The following is a 22,175-nucleotide window of genomic DNA, read 5'->3' as shown; positions in this document are numbered from 1 at the left end:
ATTCTGGAGTTTATTGTAAAGTTCATCCCTCTCCCTAAATCATGCTGGAACTTGTGCGTGCTGTGTTGGCAGCTTCAATGGGATGCTACCTGGTAATTAATTAGTTGTCAAGAGACAGCCCAGAGCTTCCAAGCCTTTATATTCTTGCTAATAGAAATTGCTCTGATTACATTTTCCCCCTTGGCTGGAGGGATGAGGAGCAGGAGTGATGGTCCAGGGGCAGCTGGAGCACGCCTGCCTGGCCTTTGCTGGGGCTCCTGTGAGCGTGCTAGCACATGCTTCCATCAGCACAGCCCCTGAGGGAGCCCACTCCTGAGCCAGGCCTCTGCCAGCCTGCTCTGCTCACGTTTCTGTTTCCCCTGCCTTTGCAGGTGAGCCCTGCCACAATTCCCCTTCAGCTGCTCCTCAGGGTCTTCCCTTGGCATCTCTGTTCCCTTCCCCTGCCCAGGCAGAGGTGCTTTGCATGTGCTTTTAGAGCCTTTTTTCTGGGCTCAGCTTAGAGAGACATTCAGTGTCTGCAGAGGTTCCTGGTGTTTTCCCTCAGCCTCACTTCTGTTTCCTTTTCATTTTTATCTCCATGTTTCTGCAGTTAGTTGTCAGCAGATTTAGGTTTTTACCTGCAGTGTGTGATCAGAGAGCGAGAGGTGCCTGGATTTTGTGCTCAGCCAAGCAAGGCACTGGTCCTAAGCTGAGTTTACCTTACCCAATGGTTTGTTAAAGAATCATTTCTATTTTTGTACACTAGTTTATGTTTTTCCCATATTTTTTGCAGAGATTCTCTGCTAACAGCTGACAGTTCCATTCTCCTCCTCTCTGGCCAGTGTCTGTGTGTCCCCTAGCAGCCTGACACCTTGAGCAGCCTCAAAATTAGAATATTTGGAGCTGAACTCCATCATCCATCCTTATGCTTCTCTGGTCAGCACCACCACCTTGGGGGCAGCAATCCCAGCTCTTTGGGAGGTGTCACTCATTGCTCTGCAGCAGGTCACAGTCATTTTCTGTCTCAGTTACCAAACCTTCCCGTGGCTCCAGGGAGCAGCTGCCTGGGAAGGAGCTGGGAGAGGATCAGCCCAGCCCTTCTGGCAAGTGCAGAGCCCAGCCCATGGGTGCTGCAGCTCCTTTAATGCAGCCTTGGCCAGGTTTTGGGGTATCCCCAGCGGGCTGCAGTGGGGTCTGGATAGTGCAGTCCTGCTCAGCACAGCCTGTCCGACTTCCCAAACAGCTCCCAGCCACCTTATCAAGCTTAGGTGATATCAACTCTAGTGATTATCAGCTCATTTTGTGATTTCAGCTCTTTGCTTGCTAAGTGCCTTAGGCAGATGCAGGGAGAGAGAGGAGAAGGCTGTGTGAGGTTCCACAGGAATGTCTTTGTTGGATCTTCTGTGAAGATTCTCAGGGGCAGCTCTTCTGCCAAGCTGGGCAAAAGTAGGGTTTTTTAGGGTACAGAGGTTTTAGGAATTGTCCAATAGTAGGAGTCATGTGACCTGTAGCCTTACAGAGAGATAAGCAAGGGTCCAAAGGCAGAAAAATGGGTTTCTAAGGTCCAGTTATCATGAGTCAGCATTTCCTATCTTAGGCTGCTGAATGCCATGGTGGCTTTGCAGGTCCTGGGCGTGCTGCACTCCTTGGCCCTGGGGAGCAGCTGAGCCCTGGCTGATCCCAGGAAGGCTCCCTGGAAGGCCGGGATGCAGCGAGGCTCTGCCGGATGCTCTCACGCCTGCCCGGGGCTGTGCCTTCCCTTCCCACCCCCGGGGAGCCCCACCTGACACTGCTGCCTCTGCAGACATATGGTCCCTTGTCTTTGTGTTTGCTTTAGTGTGGGAGGGCTCCACGCTGAACTCCTGGAGCTTTTAAGCTATTGTTAGTGCCGACCCGGCGTGGCAGTTTTACAGGCATGGCCCCAGCCCTAACAAAGGCAATTAGGATGCTATTCTGTTGGAGCTTTGGGGATGAGAGATTTCTAGTGTCTGGAAGGAGCAGTCTGGAAAGGGCATAATCTAATGCAGAAGATGAAGACAAAGGCATTTTGGAGGCAGGATGTGGGGGAAATGGGGGCATGAGATGCTCAGAGGGCAGAGCTGCTGCAGGACTGGGGATGCAGGAGCTCAGCAGCTCAAGGTGCAAGGATGGAGTGAGCAGGAGAAGGAGAGATGCTGCTCTGGGCAGGTACAGGGAGGTGCTTCTGCTGGGGTGGGGTGAAGGGGGAAGGGGAAGACTTGGGTGCTCTGTCCTTGGGCAGGAAATGATGGTTCTAGTGAGAAAAGTGTGGGGTGGAAAAAGCCCCAAGGTGTGACAACGACTTGAGTGTCACCCTGCAGAGTAGTGAGCAAAGGAGACGGAGGTGACAGCTGGGACAGGAGTGTCACAGGGCTGTCGAGTGACCTTGGAGGTGGCACAGGAGGGGTGGGGGAGCAGCAGAGGGTCACAAGGGCCACCAGCAGCATGTGGTTTGGTGCGATTCACCCAGGGCGAGTCAGGAGGCCGTTCCCAGTCACAGGGCTCGAGTTGCATTTCTTGCTGCTGGCTCCTTCCTCGCTTGGCTTTTCCAGCATCTGATCTGAGTGTTTGTTTGCTTCCAGTGATTTCAGTTGTTTTCTATTTTAGCTCCTGACCCCGAGTGCCTGGGCTGGGGCAGGCAGGCACCGTTTGAAAGCCGCCACTTGGCGGCAATAACTGTTCGAGCCGCGGAGCAGCACCCATCTAACCCCTCTTTTCACACACTCGGAGCTTCCCAAACATTAACCTTTGGATTAAAATTTTCCATGCTTGGTCTCTCCCCAGATGTGATGTCTGAGCTTTGGTTTGGGTTCATGTTTTTCCTGTTTGCTGGATCCGTATTATGGGAGAATGAAAGAAATACTTTTCCCATTTACAAAAAAAAAAAAAAAAATTATAGTCTTCATTTATTTGGGGTTGTTGTTTTTTTTTTCATTCGGGGATTCACCAAAAATGGTTGAAGTTTGAAACTGAAAATAATTAGCTTGGCTGCAGCAGGCTGTTGTCACAGCAGTCAGGGATGTGCCACAGCTCCAGGTGTGTGACACTGTGGGTACCACCAGCACAGCCTGCTCAGCCCACTCCAGGTACATGCAGGCACTGCCAGCAGAGCCAGGAGAGCCTTGCTGTGAGTCAGCCTGAGTAACTCCAGATCTGCAAGAGGGCGTCTGGCTTTTTTGTTTTTTAGAAAAGAGGGGAAAAAAAAGTTGTTTTTCAGGCTGCACATGCAGGCTGCCGATGCCGGGGCTACGCAGGCTCCTGGGCTGGGTGAGTCAGGCACAGGGTTCATCCCCTGCTCCTGCTGCAGCTCGTGGCACAGGGCTCATCCCCATGCCATTCCCAGTCCCCTGCTCCTGCTGCAGCTCATGGCACAGCGAGGAGATGACATGCTGGGGACACAGCCATGTGCTCGCCCCTGTGGCTCAGCTCCTGCCCCAAGCCCCCTGTGCAGCGTGGCTGTCACTGCCCTCCTTTGCAGGACAACCTGCCTCCTTTCATCTCATGCCACCAAGGGGCTGCACTGTTCCTTGTCCTGAAGCCAAACACTCAGATCCCACTCTTTGACACCTTCTTCTCCACCTTGGACAATGCTCTGCGTTTCCCTGCGTTGATTTTTTATTTTATTTTTTGCTGGCTGCTGCACCCCTCCTTTGTGCTCCAAGTCTGCTCACTGCTCATCGGGTGGGGACCTGTGCTGCTCACACCAGCACTTGTAATGTCTGGCCTGCAGTTCTGCCAGAGGCCAGAATTGGCTCTGGGTGCACGGCTGGATCGCGAGGACGGTGTTAGATGGAGGGTGGAGTGAGTGAATACCCCTCTCTTCCTACTGTGCTTTCAGGAAATGTCTCTAATGCAGCTGTAAGTGTGAATGAAGTCAAAAGTATGGATTGGTGCCCCTGCTCCAGCCCACCCCACTTGTCGGGGCCCATCCAGAGTCCCCACCCTATTGTTCTGCTTCAGCTCCTCAGTTTCGGGGCAGGGGCCCTGCTCTGCACTCAGCATCCACTCCCGAGAGGAGGAGCTCTCCCGAAAACAAAGACACAGCGAATAGCTTTCCTTTCCCCACCGAGCCAACGTTCCAATTCCTCCTTCCCTTCCCTTCCCTTCCCTTCCCTTCCCTAGGTGTGTTTGCAGTTCTTGGCCCAGCTGGAAGTGAGCAACTGCAAGACTCAGGCCATTAATCATTTGCCAGAAAAGCTGAGTATTGGGTATAAGTAGCAGAGCTGTGCTTGCTGCTTCCTTAAAGCAGAGCAGGATCTGCGTGGGCCAGAGCTCAAGGCCAGTGCTGAAAATCACCTCTCTGCTAGGCTAAGGGAGCATGTCCTGCTTGGAGCAGCCCCTCCTGGAAGAGGACATGGGCTCTCAGGCACAAGAACGTCATCGGGAGTCCCCTAAGTGGCAGCATTTCACTGTGAAGCAAAACAGAGCGTTTGTCCCTCCCTGAAGTGGCTGCTGGAAATGGTGTGAGCCTCTTCCCGCCCTGCCCCAGCCCGGAGCGTGCTGCCAGCGCGGTTCTTGCGGCAGGGGGGAAATGCCAGTGTTGGTAATATCTCTGGGGCTCTGGTGTCCCAGCCAGCCAAGCCGTGGTGGCATTTTTCTGGTGTTATTCCATTGCCTGCCAGCCGTGGTGGCATTTTTCTGGTGTTATTCCACTGCCTGCTCTATCCCCACCCTCTGTTTTCAAGAGAATTCAACGCTGGCCCCAACGGAGCAGTTGGAGGAGCTCCTCCCTGCACATGGCAGCCCCGTGAGCTGCCCTTTCACCAGGGCTTTGTTAGTTCAAAGCAAAGCTGCTTCTCCTTCCCCTTCCAAAGCTGAGGAGAGGCAGAGTGCCCTGAGCTTCCCAGCAGCATCCAGGGCTGGTGAGGCGTGCGAGCAGCACCGGAGCAGCTCGGCACTGATGTTGCTCTGTCTGGCTTCTGGTTTGTGGAGCAGAGGTTTCTCATCCCATGGCTCTGACTCAGGTATCTGTTTCCTCTGATGTGGGCAGCCATCACTGGAGCTTTTGCCCTGGGCATGCTGTTGTTTTGTGTCCCCAGGGGGTGGTGGAAATTGTGGGAGAGCTCCCTGAGTGCTGCCACAGCCGGACAGTGCTGTGGATCCCTGGGATGGGAAAAGCAGCATCTCTCTGTTCTAAAGCTCCCCTAAAACTGGTGGGATGAGCATCCAGTTTGTGTCCTAGACTGAAAAGTCTGAAGGAAATGAAATACACACACACCTTGACTCAAGCCAGTGTGTGCACTTCAACTCAGATTTTGGGCTGTTGCTGGGTGTCAGCTCAAGGACCCTCAGCTCTCAGCTCCACATCCAGCTCCACGTAAGAGCAACACCAAATTCCTTTGGCACTGGATGCTTAGGAGGGATCTTTTGTGGTATTTCTTTGGCTGCATTTTCCTGGCCAAACAGCCCTGCCTGAATTCAATACCGTTGTGCCACTGGCACTAACCACTCTGACCAGTTTACCTAGAGAGGGGTCCCAGTTCAGCAGGTTGGGATTATCACCCGCTGAGAATTGCTGGTGTTTGAGGAAGTGAAAACCCTCTGGGGAGGCTGCAAGCAGTGGCCAGGTGGGAGCTTTGCTGCTTTAGGAGGTTTTAGTGGTTCTCATTAAAACAGTCTCCTGTAGACTCAGTTTCCTAAAAGAAGAGGAGAAAATTCCAAATGCTTTCATCCCAGTTCAAGTATCCACCAGGGCAGGGAACTGTGGAAGTTACGGTGGGATCTCAGATGACATTCTCTGGAAAGAAAACTTAATAGAGTGCAAGTATGAAATGCTCAGGCCAGAGCAGCTGTGCCCTCTGCAAGGGCTTGGCCAGTGCTTGCACCTCTCCCTCGCCTGTGCTGGGTAAGGAAGGGCAGGGAGGGGGAAATCAGGGGTCTGCTGGAGGAGCCCCTCTACTTTGGAAGCCTTTGGCACCTCCTTGAGATATTTAAATGACAGACAGACATATAGGGATCTGTAAATACTCATTTGGTGCCAACTAAACCACAAAGAAGATACAGCATTTGTGGTCCAAGGAAGTTTAAATATTTGTGGTCAAACTTAAAATTCGACATAAAACTCTCATCTGCAATGGAAGGCAGCCAGGAACTGCATGGAGAACGTATAAGCTGTGTAAACTCACAGAAATGGCTTCCCAGCCAGCTCTGCCAGGACCAGGCAGAATATTCCAGCTCTTGCCTCTCTGCCTGAAGCAGAGGTGGCACAGGAAGGGCAGGAGGTGGATTGGGCAGCTGGGGGCTGTCAGGGTGAGCTCTGGTTTGCACCTTTATGTTATTTTTATTTTGTAGATTGCCAGCCCTGCTTCCCCATTCCTGTGCTGTCATGCTTTTCCTTCCACCACCCAACTTCCCACTGTCACAGCACTCTGTGACACTGCTGCTTTGTCCTGTGGGACAGGAATCTCTGAGTTACCCGGTGGGTGAAATCCTGGGACAGTTTCTCATTGTCTCCATGGGGAATCCTCTGGAAAGAGTTTGTGCTGCTGGTGAATCTTCAGGGTTTCCTCCTGTGAGCCCCCAGCAGGGCCAGCTCCAGAGACACATTCCGGAGCAGGGAGGGTGCCAGATAACCACAGCAGTGTCCCCACAGCACAGGGCAGCCTGCATTGGGCTCCTGCCCTTTTTTTTCCCCTCCACATATCCTGCAGAAAGGGCTCTGTCTCAGGGCACTGTCGCAAGAGCTCCCTGAGATTTGCAATCAAGATGTTGGATTGAACATTCATCAGCCGCATTTCCCAAATTCCAGGAGAGACAGATCCCAGTCCTGGCACAGCAACACAGTCTCTGGTCACCAGCGTGGCCCCACAAGCAGATGTACCCAAAAAAAACCCCAGGGTGGAGAGGTGTGGGGGTGGCCCTGCCTTGTCCCCAACGCCAGAGTCCTCTGATGGTGGCCTCAGAGGAAGGGCAGCGTGCGGCTGCTGAGAGCAGAGCTGTCGCCTTTCCCTTACTAAGCAATCCTCCCTTCCTCCACTGAAGAGCCTGCTAACCACTTTCTTATCTGTCTGAACTCTGCAAAACAATCTCTGGCAAGGCAGGCATCCTCCAAAATGGCTGAGGAAATAAATTCCCCCAGTCCCCGAAAAGGAAAAGACTGGAGGCAGGGAGAGCAGCCCATGCCCTGTGAGAGCTGTCAGCTGTGCCATGTTGGCTTTGCTGAGGATAAGGAGCTTGCCTTCCTGCTTCCCCAGCCTGGGACCACAGGTTAGGGGCAGGATTTCAGGGATTTGTCTTCCCTGGTTTGTGTTCCAGTAGGATTTGCAAGGGGGAAGCAGAGCAGGCTCCGTTGGACTTGGCTTTACTCATGGCCTGACTTTTTCTGTTTCTTTCCTTGGGGAGTTTGGAGATGTGCTGGGAGCTGGGCTGAGAGACAGGAAGGCACTGAGGTGGCTGTAACAGGGAGTCCCTGTGTGTGAGTCACTGTTTCTCCAGGAGTCATCTGTCTCTCTCACAGCTGTGATTTTTCAGCCCCTTGTTCACATGACAGACAATTTAAATTTGTGGTCCTGTGCTCAAGGCTTCACCTTGAAGAGCAGAAATGCCCTAGGTATGTCACTGCTGTGGGGATCAGCACATGTGGTCATGGTGGGTGGAAGCAAATTCTTTCTCCAGTGAAAATTCTTGCAAAAAATTCCTGCAGTGTCTTAGTGGAGGCACCATTTTGCTCTTTGGAGGAGCCCACAGCCTCTGCTGAGCTGTTGGCACCAATGCCTGAGGACACGAGGAGAATCAGACACTCACAAACCAGATGAAACATCCCCATTAGTCACTGGAAGCTTCCTGTATTCCCATCATCTTCTCAGGGACTGCTCTGGTGGGGGTAAAATTAAACAAGCTGAAGAGCCACCTCCTGCCTACGAGGTGTCAGATGCAGCGTGGAGCCAACTGCTCCATGCTGCAAATGCTGCTGCTCCCTGGATCTGACAATGAAGTTCTTTAGCACATTTAACAGGTGAGTAAGACATTAGGGCAAGTCTTTCCAAGCATCAGTGAAAGCCAAAAGCTTGGTTTGGAATCCAGCAGGAACTTTCCTCTCCAGGCTGTGTAGCTCCAGGGAAGGAGTTGGTCCTGGGCTGGGCTGTGTCAGCTCTCCAGGCCATCCTGGGCACAAGAGCTTTAGGTGGATCTGGAGGATGGTTTTTCATCTGGAACATCGCTTTGGCTTTGGTGTGACTCTTCCACAAAATTAACTAAAGGTTCCTGCAGGACCCTCAGAGGTATTTTGGCTCCAAGCCCCAGAGCTGCTCACAGCTTCCCCCATGTCACTGAGTCTCACCCTGATGTCCTACAGCTGCCAGCAGTGACAGGTACCAGAACCTTGGCAGGAATCTGTGCAGGCTACTCAGGGCTTCTTCTGGTCTCTGACCCCAAAAACTGGGTGACTCAGCTCAGATCCATCACTTTGCACCTTCATGTCACCCATGTGTATTCTCTGCATCACTGCACTGGATGAGGCAAGCCCAGCAAGCCCTGGGGATGGTGGGCAGCTGGCTCCCTTTCCATGCTGCTTTCCAGCTTTAAAGGCCAGTCCTGGCTGAGCTGTGTGGCCTTTAAAGCTGGAAAGACGGAGGTGTTTGCCAGGCCAGAGCACATCTGCTGTGATGACTCGTCTGAGACTGTGTGTGCCCCAGTGCAGAGGCTGGAGCTGTGCCTGAGAGAGGCTCAGCATGCTGGGAGAGAGTTTGGGATAAGACATGGCCACATTTTCTCTTTGGAGAGTGGTTCTCCAGCTGTGGCCACGGGGAAGAGCAACTGGAATGGTTCTTCTGGGCTTCTCTGTCTTCCTTGGGTGTTTTCTCATGCTCCTCTCTGTGATGGAGCATCTGGCATGGATGTGGCAGATCCTTTCCCCAGATGTGCTCTCTGGTTGGTGCACAAGATCCAGCAGTGAGATCCATCCAAGCCAGAGGTGCCGTGGTTTGGTCCCTGCTGCAGCCACTGTTGCTCTCTGGGGTCACACACAGCGTTGCAGGCACGTGGGAACCACGTCCACAGAGCCTGCTTGTGGGGTTGGTTGAAATTAAAAGTTTCTCTGAGAGACCTGTGCCTGCAGGCAATTCTCAGCTGCCGAAACCAGGGTTACACCCAGCTGTGAGTGCCTCTGCCCAGCTGGTTTGGACACCTTGGGCCTCCCTGCCCAGGAACCAAACCCCTCCAAGCTGTGTTTGGGGCTGGGCAGAGCAAGGGGCTCCTTGGGTGGGGAACGAGCCCAGGGGAGTTGGGCTGTGATGAGTCCAGGGTTGAACCCAGCCCAGCTTCTGTGCAAGCCTGTGAGATTAAAACCCAGAAGGGATGAGACCAAAGGAGGCAGGCGCTTTCCTTTGTGCTCCTCCTCCGAGCTGGCTCTCCAGGGATGGGAGGAGGCAGCCCAGGGCACAGAGAGGCACTGAGCCATGGCCTGCCTGGATGTTTTGCAGGGTCAGTGCAAACGTTTCAGCTGGGCAGGGCAGTCCCTGCGTGGTTTAGATTGTTTGGGGCTCACTTGGTCTCAGCATCGTTCAGCTACTTCAGCTAAGACATATTTAAAATGATGTGGCAAAAACAGTGTTATCCCCACTCTGGATCGTGCTGGAGCTTGGCTCTGAGTCCTTGTCCTATCCCGTTCCCATCTCCCAATCTGGGATGGGATCTCTCCATGCTATGACTCAAACTTCTCATGTCCTTTTCCCCTTCTGAATGCAGCTGTCAGGATGTGCTGGTGTCTCCCCCTCTCACACAGGAATGCAGAGCCGGCAATGGCAGCCTGTCCTCTGAGCAATCGCTTCTCCAGAGCTGCTGCCTCCTGTTTCCTCGTGGAGCCGCAGGTTTTGTCGAGGGAGGAGCAGCCAGGATCCCTGCACACACCTCCAGCAGCAGTGGGGACCACATCCCCCCGGGATGTGGCAGGTCCCCGAGGCTGAGCAGGGCTCCCCCGGCCAGCTGGCTGGGCTGCCGGAGGCTCTTTGGACTTAGCTGAAGGAATCTGCATTCCTGCCTCCCAGTTGTTTGCTCTTTAGGACGCTGTGTAAAATTAACAAGTTGTAAAAGTTGATTGAAGGCGGCGGAGGGTGTGACAGGGATTTTGGGAGCTGCGGGAGGGAGAGCGGCGTGCGGAGCAGCGGGGCCGGCCCGGGGGCAGAGGCTGCTCTGACCCAAAGCGAGAGCCAGGGCTGGTTTCTGGTGGTGTCACCAGACCAGGTGCAGGTGTCCCCTCAGGCACAGAGCTCCCAGCTCGCAGAGCAAGCCCTTCCCTCCCCTTAAATCTTCTGGAGGACATGTGGTGCTGTGGTGTGGAGTCCTGTGCTCTTTCCCTTCTGCCTGTTTTATCAGTGCGGGGGAAATGCAGCTGAGACCATAGAGGGGATCAGCTTCATTAGATCTGGGATGCCCTGGTTAGACTGGGGAACCTCACTGACTGCTGGCAGGAGGTGACACTCGTGAGGTCCTGGTGGCACTGGCACTGCAGAGTGGCTTTGAAAACACAACAGCTGGTACAGTTAATGCTGCAGCCCTGTGGGTCTCAACAGGCAGTTAGTGTGTGTTAATGCGTGTCCCGCTGTGTCTTACTCAATGATCAGTATGTTAATGTGTGACCCATGAATTAGCAGTCGGCTAATGAGCCTCAGCAGCTTGGCCAAGCAGCCGTCAGCCCCCAGTGGGTGGCTGGTGCTGGAGCTGGTGGTGAGCGCGTCTGATGGAGCAGGAGATGGGGAACGTCTCCCCTCCAGCCCCGATGGCAATCGGGGCTGCTGCAGCCAAAGCCGCCTCAGTCCCACGCCTGGCCCGCAGCCACGTGTCCCCGAGAGGCACCGCGGTGGCGAGGGGCTCTGGGCTGGCTCTGGGGAACTGAGCCCGGGTCACGGACGGGGGCACCAGACCACTTCAGCAATTCTCATTTTCGGTTTTCCTTTGAGAGCGGCTGCGTTCGTGTCAGGCCTATTTTCATACCCAGCAGTGACTCGGAGCCAGGCTTTCGGTTCCTGCTGTCGCGCTGCACGGAGGGGGAAGGGCTCTATTCCCCGCTGGGGCTGAGGTGTGTGCTGCCACATCACCAGAAACATCCCCACCGTGCCATTTCACACTGCCATTCCTCCAGGAAAGTCGGGCACAGCTCCTGGTGTCCCCACCACACCCCGCTGGCATTGCCACCTGCACCGGCAGCACCATCGCGGTTATCCCGGCGCTGCCACTCACATTTCCACCCTGAAACAGGAAGTTTCTGCCCCGGGAGGGTTGCTGGGCGGCATGCAAGGTCCCTGTCCGCCGTTCAGAGAGCCCTGGGTGCCAGTCACGGGTCACTTCTTTCCCAGCCTGGCTGCCGGCAGCCCGGGGCTCTGCCGCGTCCTCCCCGGGCAGGGCTGCACGTGATGGGGATGTGCAGAGCATTTGCTCCTTCCCTGTTTTTCATTCATATGGGCTGGAAAAATGTGTTCATGAGACGAGTTGCTGTGGCATTATGTCATGGGCCTTTTGGTTGGGCTCTTTTCCCCCCCAGCAGATGAGCTGGATTTAAGCATGTGCTGTGCTAGCTTGGCAGGAAATCTGGTGTTTCCTACTGGTTTCTTCTTCAGGGGAGGAAGGAGTGATCCCACCTGCCCTTGTCCCCAGCCCAAGCCAAGGGTGAAGGGAACTCTTCTGCATTTTGCCCAATCATTCCTGATCCAAGAGGCTCAGATTTAAGCCTTTGTGGAGCAATGGCTGCACTGCAGCTGTGCCAGCACTCATCCCCTCCTGAAAACCTCATGGATGTGGCTTTTATTTCTAGAGGTGTCTTGAGAAATCCCTCAGGAATGGGGTCAGGATGGGGCACCCATCTCTTCCCCACCTTACAGGCACTTCCTGCATCCTTTTCCCCACTGCTGCTGTTCTTGGCTACATTCTGGCATCCCCTGGCACGTGGCTGGCGGTGGTGGGCACTCTGCTTGCCCAGCAGCCTGGGCACAACAGAACTGCAGATACCCAGAGTGGAAAACCCCAAGTTACCCCGTGTGAGTTAGGCTGGGTCTCCGTGGCGTTAGCCCATGGAGCTGGGGTGAAGCCAGTGGTGAGGTTTCCACCACTTCCCTCAGCTGCAGCCCAGAGCTCTCAGGAATTCTCAGGAGGGATGTTTCCCATGACAGCCATTCCCACTTTGCTCGTGTTCTCTTTCCTTTGGACTTTCCCCTGCACACGATCATTCCTAAAGGAGAGCCAGGAGGTTGGGAATGTTCCTGTGGTGACACTTGCAGGGATTGCTCCTGGCTGGATGTCACAAGCAGCAAAAGGCTGTCCTGGGAAAGAGGGTCCCCAGCAGCTCCTGGAGCTGCTGAGCTGGTGTCACCTTGTCCTTTGCCCACCTTGGTACCATAGGACACATTTTATAGCTGCAGAATCAGTAGTTATGAATCTGTTGATCCTCAAAATACTAATTCCTGTGATCACCCTGCTCACACCACCTCCCTGCAGCAGCAGCTGCCTCTGTGGGGAGGACAGGGCTTCTCCTGCCATGCAGGTACAGGGGAACAGGAGGATTTCAGGGGGACACCTACCAGCAGAGGCAGCCCCAGGTGCGGGTGCACGAGGGTGCCTCGTTCCGGCAGCAGCCGAGGTGGAAGGTTGGAGGTCAGAGGAGGGTCAGGTTTTTGACACGCACAGCAGAGACACAGTGGTTAAAATTAGCCTCAGAGAGGAAACTGGCAGTGCTGTGGAAGAGCAGAAGTTTCCTCTCACGGCAGCCTGGTGCAGCGGGGCCAGTGCCACTGCCAGCCCTGGCTCACCGAGGCACCATCGGGGACCAGGTGATGTCCACCACACCAGCACCTGGCCTGGCATCACATGGTGTGTGTCCTGGCTGTGAGGACTCTCCCCAGCTTCCAAATCCCAGTCCTGGCAGCCTGCAGAGACCTTTTTGGGATGAGGGTCTCTGAGACTGCTTTGGTCTACAAAGCAAACCCAGGGTGGTTTGGGGGCAGGGGAAACTCAGGCGTCAGCACAGACTTTGTGTCCGTAGTGTGTAGCACTTTTAATCTCGTTTGCTGACTTTCTCCCTATAAATCTGCAGCTCCCTGGGGGTGACACCAGTCAGCAGGAAGCACCAGGGGAGAGCTGTGCAGGTGCAGAGCCCTGCTGCAAGGGGACAAGGGCAGAGCCAAGGCCAGGCGTGGCAGAGGTGCCGGCTGAGGCTGTGCCGCGTGGGACAGGGCTGCGGAGGCACCGGGCTCCCGTGCTCTGGAAACTCCATTTGAGAGCCTCATAAATTGGATAATTACCCAAGCTATTGAGTTTCCTTCAGGCCAGATCCGTCCCAGCCTCCCCAGCAGGGCTCCCCAGTTGGTCTGTGAGATGGGCCTGTGGGACGGGGGCGGGCTGGAGGTGAGATGGGGCTCAGGTTTTCTCAAATGCCCCCACTCTCTCACTCTCACACCTGCATCCCTCCACAGCTCTTAGGGGGGAAAGCCAGCAATGAAGCCAAAAGGAAGCAGAGGGATAGGACACATCATTGATCTCTCATGGTTCAGCAGGATTTTCCCCCATCTGCTGGGGCTGGCTGTGCCCTGGGAGTCCTGCAGCCCTGGAGTGCTCAGAGGAAGCAAGACAGGATCGGTGCTGAATGTCCTGACTTTGCCTGCCTCCTTTTCCCTGGGGACTACAGAGCAAGGCAAAGCCTTTCCAGCCATGTTTAGAAGAGGGGCACCCCTCACATCCCTGTGGTGCTGCCTGCATCCCACTGGGCCTTCTATCCCCAACATTTCCCCCTGGTCGTTACTCATCCGCTCCCCTTTGCACTGACTTTGTTTTCCTTTCCTTCTCCCCAACCCCCTCGTCCTCACCCCGTAGGTTATTGCAGCCGACTGCAAGAGGGTCACAGTTCTGAAGTATTTCCTGGAAGCCCTTTGTGGACAAGAAGAGCCTTTGCTGGCATTCAAGGGTGGAAAATATGTGTCAGTGGCACCCGTCCCAGACGCCATGGGAAAGGAAATGGGAAGCCAAGAGGGAAAACAACTGGAAGATCAGGTACCGTGCGGGAAGAGCGCGCCTCGGTGAAGGAAGAATCACCCCTGTGGGGCCCAGCCTCTGCCTGCCCTGCAGCTCCCGCTATTTATAGCTGGCCTAGCTGCGTGTGCATTTTATGGGGGGAGGCAGGGGGGGCAAATGGTGCACAGCCCTTGTCTCCTGAGTGTGCTTCGCTCGTGCCCTTTCCTGCCAGCCCGGCCCGCCCGCCTCTATCTCGCGCCGCTATGAGTTCCAGATGCTGCTTTTTTCATACCCAGGGTGGGGGCAGCTTTAATAACGTGCAGCACCACGGCCCCTGGAGAGGAGGTGGGCGAGGGGGTGTCAGGGTTCAGCTTCAGGATCAAGTTTATAGCCGTGGAGCTGGTTGAGCAGGGGCCTGAGCTCCAGCCTCCAGCACACGTACAGGAAGAGCTGACATTGGCGCCCCGTCCCTCCCCTGCCTCTCACATCCTGATGTGATTAAGGAATTCAACTCTTGTTTTTCTGCCCTTGCTTGTTCCTGTAGGCCTTGCTTCACTCCAGGCTCCGTGTGTGTGTTTAAGGGCCCTGCCAGCTGCTCTGCAGGTTGACTCCTTTCTTCTGTTTAATCTTGCAGTTGGAAAGGCCAGGGAAACAGGAGAGAGGAGCAGAGGCGTTGGGAACGGGAGGCTGGGTGGCCTGGTGCTGCCCAGGCTCACTCTGGCTCCCCTCCCTGTGCTGGGGCCGGGCACTCAGAGCCACAGGGATGTCACCCTGAGCAGGGACAGCACCTCCTCTCTGTCCCATGGGAACTGAAAGTCAGAAAGCTCAGAGAAGCCTAGAGCAGTGCTGTACTCAGCACCCTCCTTGTCCCAGCTGAGCAGGGGACAGCAAATCCCCAGACAAGAGTTGTCTCTGTAAGGTGGGAGGCCTGGATCTTTGTCCTATTCTGGAGAAGATGCTGGAGGTTTTCAAGCTGGCATGTGGGATATGGGAGGGTGTTTATGTTCTTCCCAGTGTCATGACAGGGATGGTCCTGTTCTTCAGAAGGCTCCTTTTGTTGGCTCAGTCCCTCCAGTTCCTGCTGTGAGCAAGCACAGTACCAGGATAGCTCCCTCCTGCCCTGTCCCCACAGTCTCTGCTCAGCTGTGGGAATCTCTCCATGAGCTTGTTGTGCAACCCTGGAGCTTCCTCTTGGGCACTGATCTCAAGGGAGCTTGCAGCTCACCAGAGTGACTACCAGCACTGTGGGGCAAGCAGGTCCTGACCCCCCCAGCAGATCTGCATCAAACAGAGGCTTGTCCCAGAGGCCCTGGTGTGACACTCTCCCTCTGGCAGCATCCCCCCATCCCGTGTGGTCCAGGCTGTCCCAGCAGAGGGAAGTGAGCCTGAGGGCTCCCATCTTCCTCGTTCCCATGGCTAAAAGGTCACAGGGAGAGAAGAGAAGGTGGTTCTGTGGCCTGGGTGAAATGATTGAGCGCACGACTGTGCAGCACTGGGGTTGTTCTAAATTAAGACCACGAGTCCCTGCTGCTGACACGTGTCATGGCAGCCTGCACAGGGCAGGGAGTGGAGCCCTGCTCTTACCCTCTGTGCAGGATCTGTCTCCTGCAGCCCTCCAGGGGCTCAGAGCAGGTTTTCCTGGCCAGATGCCATCTGGAAACTCTACCCAGCCCCATCACAACCCTTGGATTTTGTGCAGAGAAGGGAGGATGGGTAGTGGCATGGCTTGAGGGCCATCCATCATCACTGGGGAGCAAGGTTGGCTGCATGAGGTGAGGGGTCTGCAGGCAGCAGTGGAAAGTTGGGCTCCTGGGCAGCACATGTGGGACACATGTTGAGGAGCAGGGACTTGTGGGCTCCCCTTTGGGTGTGGAATGACTGGGGAGAGCAGCAAAGCTTGGGCAGAAGATACGAGTGAATGATGACCAGTTAGACATCAGCCACCATCTCCCACCCTCCTGTATCCCAGAGATTTGGGTATATGGGGAAAGGCCAGTGTGGCCTCCACCTAAGGTAGGAACAGCATGGCTCCTTCTGGGGTCTCCAGTTCAGGCAGTGCAGGCACACTGGGAATGGTCTGCAGAACTGGTGGGGAAGGGTCTCTAGAGAGGAAGAAGATGCAGTATGGTCTGGATGTGCTGGTGTGAGCAGGAGGCTGGAGAACCAGGGACCCTTGAATTCAGCAAAGACAAGGTTCCTGGAGAGCAGGAGCATGACAAAGGCTGATTAGAAGTAGGGTGGAAATGTTAACAGAGGAAGTCATTAACTGTTGAAATGAGTGACCTTGAGACACAGTGGATGCTCCATCATGTGAAGTTTTAAAATCAAGATTTTTGAACATCTCCTTCTGCAACATCTGTTCCAGACCAGCTGGAAGTTTTGGGGTGGGGGCAGGAATCTCTCTGGCCTACTCAGAGGTCAGAATGGAGAAGGGCACCTGAGTTAGTGAATGGATCTGAGGTTCCTGTCAGGATGAGCAGCCCGTGTGCCCTGTGGGATGAGGCAGCAGTGTTAGAGCAGCCTTGCACTGCCCTGGTGCAGGGAGGTGGGAAGAAGCAGCCTGAACAGGGATGTGCAGCCTGAGCAGCCAGGCAAAGCAGAGAGACAGGGAAATACCATGATTTCACAGAACTGGAGGCAATAAAACATCAGTGACTCACCCAAGGCTGTGGGAAGAGTTTCCCAAGGTGAGGAAGAGGGTGTGATTTTAGAACAGAGCATAAAGCTGGGCTGCCCCTGCCCAGCTTGGTCGCTGCCTTTCCTGCCCATTATCTCCTGTCTCACCTTGTCATTTCCTGAAGGTTTACTATTTATTTGGCTTCTTTTGGATGTTTAGAAATAGTCAGTCACCCATCAGCAAGGGGTGATGCACTGCCTGGCAGGGATTTGTCTGCTGGAAAAGGAAGAGCAGAACGAGAATGATCCCTGCCACCAGCACCCCTTACAGTGACTGCCCTCCTGTTCTTCTCTCTTTCTGCATTTCCTGGAAGAAGGAGGATGATGTGAGGATTGAGGCCTTTGAAGATGACTCTGAGACTGAAGGCAGTGGAGGAGAGATGGACATCAAGGAGCTCAGAGCCAAAAAGCAAGCGCTGGCCAGGAAAGTGGCAGAGCAGCAGCGCCGCCAAGACAAGATTCAGGTAGGATGGGCTGATCCCACCTTGCTGTGCCAGTGGTGCACAGCTCTTTTCTTACCATGCTTCAAAGGCCTCTTGGGATGTCCCATGGCACCTTAAGCTTCCTGGGTGTAATGCCACGTGCTGCCTCTGTGAAACCCAGCAGCAAACAGCCGTGGCCCTTTGGAAGGTCCAAATCTGGCTTGCTGTCCCCACCCTGGGTAAGAAATGAGGGTTTCTGCCCTCACAGGCCTTGAAATGAAGGTTTTGGGGACCCACTTGAAGCCAGACACAGCTTCCCTGTGGAGCTGCCAGCACACCCAGGAGTGGCAGGGCAGTGCTTTGGCTGCTGGCTGCAGTGCAGCGTGTGCCAGGCAGCGAGCTGTGCCCCAGGCCAGCAGCTCCTCTGTGCGTGTGCCAGTGAGCTGTGCCCCCACCCAGGGCAGAGGCTCCGTGACAGCCAGATTTGGTGAGAAATCAGCCTTCCTGTGCAATGGGGCACAGACAAGGGAGAGGGTGGGACGTGAACAGCAGAGTTCATGCAGGAGCCAGCGGCGGAAAAATAGTCTGTGAAGGGCTGCTGGAGCCAGAACGTTGCCATCGTTATGGGGACAAACAGACGGGATGCAGGTGATCCTGGCCTGGCCCTGGCCTGATGAGAGCGTGTTTCCCAGTGGGAGCTGGTGAAGTAAACTGGTTGAACTGGGAGCAGATGCACCCTGTTGCTTTAAGAGCGATCTCACATGCATGGATGGCTGTTGGCTGCCTCCTCGCTCACAACCCCTCTTCCTCCAGCCTCACGGCCCAGATGAGGATTTCTCAGCAGAGGAAAAATTCTCCCTGGCTCCCCTCCCCCTCACCTCCGCCCTCTCTAATGCCCAGGGCCCTTCACTTCCATAATTCTTCATTTTCCAGCCTTGAACGTAAGCCAGACACATCTGTCTGGCCATATGCGTGAACTCTGCAGTGTGTGCCGAGGTGGTTGTAAAACAGGGCTGCTGAAGGCCCTACTGGGAGAGCCTGCACATGTGTACCCTCGGGCTACTGGCGCCGGGCCCAGAACCACTGCGCTTCGCTTTTCCAAACCCACCCCAACCTTTGCAGATTTCGCCTTTTTTCTCTTTTCCCCCCCCCCTTTTTATTTTAGTTTTTTTTTTCATTTGAATTCAGAGCAATCCATATCAAGGTAGAAGTTTGTGTGCTGGGAGGGAGGGGCCGCCCCCCACAAGCGAGTCCATTATTGTTGGCAGGTACCTGGGTCACGTTAATGCGAGGAGGAAGAAAAAGCAGCAACGAAAAAACGAGTGAGAGATTGGAGAGATGGGCCGTAAATTAAAGCGGCCTGAAGCCTTCCAGCCTCCCATGGTTGTTAAGCGGGAGGTGTAAGTAAATTCCCCACTTCCCAGTGCCTTGTACAGACACAGCAAACAGGAACTGCACATGTTCGGGGAGGGCAGCGCCGCAGCTGCACCGGGGCCCCCCGGGATGGCCGCTGCCCACTCTGCAGGGACAGTGGGGGCTGCCTGATGCTGTCAGGGGCTTTCTCCCCCCGGCCTGCTCCTCCCTTCCTCCTCAGCCGTGCTGGGGCCGATGCTCGCAGGCAGAGAGAGGTCAAAATGAGGGTGTGGGCAGCTTCAGGGGCTGCACAGCTGAGAGCTGAGGTGCACTTGGAGTCTGAAGGAGCGGGGTGGAGGAGAAGTCCTTGGGGCTTCAGTAAAGTCATCCAGGCCGTAGCTGGCTGGGAATGGCCTGGAGCAGAACATGTGTGCTTGCCCCAGTGCTCTCCCTGCCCGGGTACTGACCACGCAGCTGGAGCAGCAGAGGAGCTCGGGTGGAAAATGCTGCTGGGGGAGGCCAGGTTGGAGCCAGCTCAGCATCCACCCCCTCCACTTTCCCTCTTAACCTGTGATCCTTGACCTTTCTGCTCTTCCCAACAGATTTAGTGTTTCATGGGAGCTGGGGAACTTTTCCCTTCCCTGTTCCAGCCTCTCCTCATTCACTGCCCACCTAGGGAATGTCAGCTGCTCTCCAAGTCACCCTTTAATTTTTCTGGGGACAAGGCGCAGCTCCATCCGAGTCCAGCAGATGTGGCTCCTGGCTCAGCACACAGGACTCAGCTCCCCACACAGCAGTGGGGACTCAGGTCCAGGTGCTGTGGCTGCCTCCTGTGGAATCTGTGATGGTGTGTGCAGTCCCCCAGGGTGCAAAGCCTTCATCTCTTGGCTCTGTGGTTCCTTTCTGTGCCCAAGGAGAGCGCAGTGTCACAGCCTCACCTGGGATTTGCAGAGTACTTCTCATGGATCAAGTCACTGCCTTCTCCCCTGCAGGTTTTCCTGCCTTTGCCCTGCTCCCCAGTCTCTGGCAGCCCAGCTGTGCTGCTCATTGACACCTTGAGGGGGATTTGAGCTTCACTGCTCTCCTTAGGCCCCTGTCCCTGTCCTGGCTATCTGCAGGACTATGGATCTGCTGGGGAAGCACAGGTCCAGGCAGGATAAATGGCAAATGGGTGGCCCTCAGCCAGCACCAGCTTTAGAGGGAACTCAGCTCAGCTCCATTCCCCTACACAAGCACAGACCTCAAACCATTACTCTGAGAGGAAGGATAGACCAGAGCAGGGTCAGGTTTCTTGTGTCCCTGGTCAGCTCTAGATGCAAAGCAGCTCCCTGGCTCCACTGCCAGCCTGCCACTGCCCTCACCACATTCCCACACTGGGACAGAGCTGGTGCCAGCTGCTGACAGCAGGGATGCATCAGCACGAGGCGAAAAACCAGGCACATCTCAGGTGTTTAGAGGGAGGAGAGACCAGGCAGGCAGGTGGACAAGAAGAGGTGGCAGCAACACTGCTGGGGCAGGCAGCTCTCTCAGACAGGGCTGTCCCCAAGCCACAGCTTGTCCTGCTGCTTGGCCAGCCCTTGGTCCATGCTGTTCAGCGTCCCCTGTCCTTTGTGCCGCCGCTGCGCGCTGGGAGCGGTCGAGTTTCCTGACCGGTTGAAAACATCCCACCTGAAACATAACAGGCTCTTCCTCTGGATGCTGCTATTGTTTTGCTCAGCATTACAGAAGCAGCTCAACCGGGGACGGCCAATTATGACATGTCTTCCCAAAATAGCCTCTCTCCTGTCCCTTCTGAGCCCACGGAACGGCCGCCCCCTTAAGATGCAGCCGCTCCTTTGTGGCGGTAGTGTGAGTAAGTGGCTAAATTTAGCCGTGTCCCATTCACGCTCTCCCTCCCCGCAGGAACAATGCGGCGGGCGCACACGCACAGCACCTGCCTGGAGCGGGTGCCTGCTGCCTGCGGAAGGCGCACACCCACCCACGGCGGCTCCGCCACGGCGGCGGCCCCGGTGCGCTACCAGCCACGGGGCACGTTCACTCCCGAGGAAGACGCTGGGGACGAGCCTTGGGAGGAGGAAGCCCTGGAGCAGAGAGGCTTGGAGGAGGCATTGTTCTCGGCCCTGGAAAATCCGATCCCCGCGGAGAGCGCGGGGTTGGAAGGGGCAGCGGCGCCGGCTCTGGCCGCGGTTGGGGAGAGGGTGGTGGCGGGACGGAGGTGCTGGCAGGATGGTGCTGGCCCTTCCGTGCTGCCTGAGCGGCGTGACCCCGTGTGACCTGTCGCTTTTCTCATCGGCCTCTCTGCCATCCTGGCACCACGGGCAGAGAGTTCTGGGGTGCGTGTGCGAAGCTCCAGGGTCCATGTGGAGCCTTCTCCTTTTCTGTGCTGGTGTGGAGGCTCTCAGTTCGCCCCCCTGTCGCTCTGCACAAAGTCCTGGCTTTTGGGGGACCCGTCCCCTGCCCACTCTAGGAGCCTTCACACGGGCATCGGCTTCCGGGGAATTCCCCAGGTGATCGCAGCTGATGGATGAGCTGGGAATTTGGGACTGCGTGTGCAGGAGTGTCTGCTCTCAGTGCTGCCACCAGCTGGGGCAGCCGGGGGAGCCACCTCCGGCTCCGGCCCAGCTCCCGGGAGAAGCCCCCGTGGCCGGACAGAGGGATGGGGGGGGGGGCTGCGGGTGGTGGCAGTGCCGACACCTCAGCGTGAGGGTGCGGGAGGCGAGGGGAGTGGAGCTGGCAGCCCAGAAGAGGACAAGGGGCCCCTGGTCTCAGAGGTCCCCTGCCACGTCCAGCACTGTGGGGTCACCCTGCCACTGAGTTGAGCCAAGCCGAGCCTCTTTGTTTAACCCAAATAAGCCAAAGCTAAAATCCGGCTGCCCCAAAACACTTGGGCCAGGGCGAGGCTGTACCCCTGCTGTTCCATCCACCCTGGTTTCCAAACCCCACCTCCCAGGTGGACACACAGGCCACCATCTCCCTCTCCTCATTTTAGGGACACTGAGGCACCGTGGGACCAGCAGCTCGCTTCTGGCAGCCCTAAAAGCACAGAAGCTGAGTCCCAAACATGAACATCCCGATCCACACCCGCATGGGACCGTGCCCCACTGACCGGCAGAAGGGTTAAGGCAGAACTGGCCTCCCCGTTCTGCCGCACATGGGCTCCCTTTCATCTCTGGCGTGGGGCCAGCCAGCGTCCGCATGAATCACAGGCCACTCCTCTCTCCCCCAAACCCCTTGGCCGGAGGCTTCTGCAGCCTTTTACTCACACAAACAAAAATAAATCTCGCTGCCGGCCTCTGAACTCTGCAAAGGCGAGTTTCCCTCTGGCTCCCCGAGCGGCCCGGAGCTGTGCGCGGGGACTTGGCACGCTCCCCGCCGACCTCGCTCTTTCACTCCCGGCGCATCCTGTGTCCTTCTCTCACCGGGCGGCCCGGGGAGCGGAATGGGACGTGACGGCCGGCACAGGCCTTGCTGGAGGCTGCCAGGAATCAGCCGGGTACGGCCCTGCCGGGGCAAATGCCACACACGAGGGTGCTGCCCTCCCCGCCGCCACCGCCGGCCCGAGGGAGAGCTGAGCAGGTCAGCAGGTCCTGCTGACACTGCCGAGGTCACCTGCACGGGCTGGGCTGAGTCACAGGCTCAGGAAGTGAATTGGGGTGTAGGCGGGGGTCCCCTCTGCCACCAGCTCTTGTTCACATAGCACTGTCACCGTTCAGTGGAGACTGCGTGGTTTCAGCCCCACTTCTGCAGCTTCAGGGCCATTGACCTCTATGGCAGCCCCACGAGGGAGTTGCC

General features: G+C 56.0%; 1 protein-coding gene across 1 annotated transcript in view; it reads left to right on the top strand.

The window, feature by feature from the left end:
* Positions 1-22,175, top strand: part of SMG6 (SMG6 nonsense mediated mRNA decay factor) — a 105,394-nt gene that overhangs the window by 74,112 nt on the left and 9,107 nt on the right. The window contains 2 exon segments of the mRNA XM_036395419.2: positions 13,795-13,971; positions 16,926-17,072. Of these exon segments, the coding sequence (XP_036251312.1) occupies positions 13,795-13,971; positions 16,926-17,072 (324 nt within the window).

The sequence above is a fragment of the Molothrus ater genome, chromosome 21 (assembly GCF_012460135.2).
Source record: "Molothrus ater isolate BHLD 08-10-18 breed brown headed cowbird chromosome 21, BPBGC_Mater_1.1, whole genome shotgun sequence".
Lineage (NCBI taxonomy): Eukaryota > Metazoa > Chordata > Aves > Passeriformes > Icteridae > Molothrus > Molothrus ater.
The sequence above is the reverse complement of the archived record's forward strand: the minus strand, read 5'-3'. Positions and strand labels throughout refer to the sequence as shown.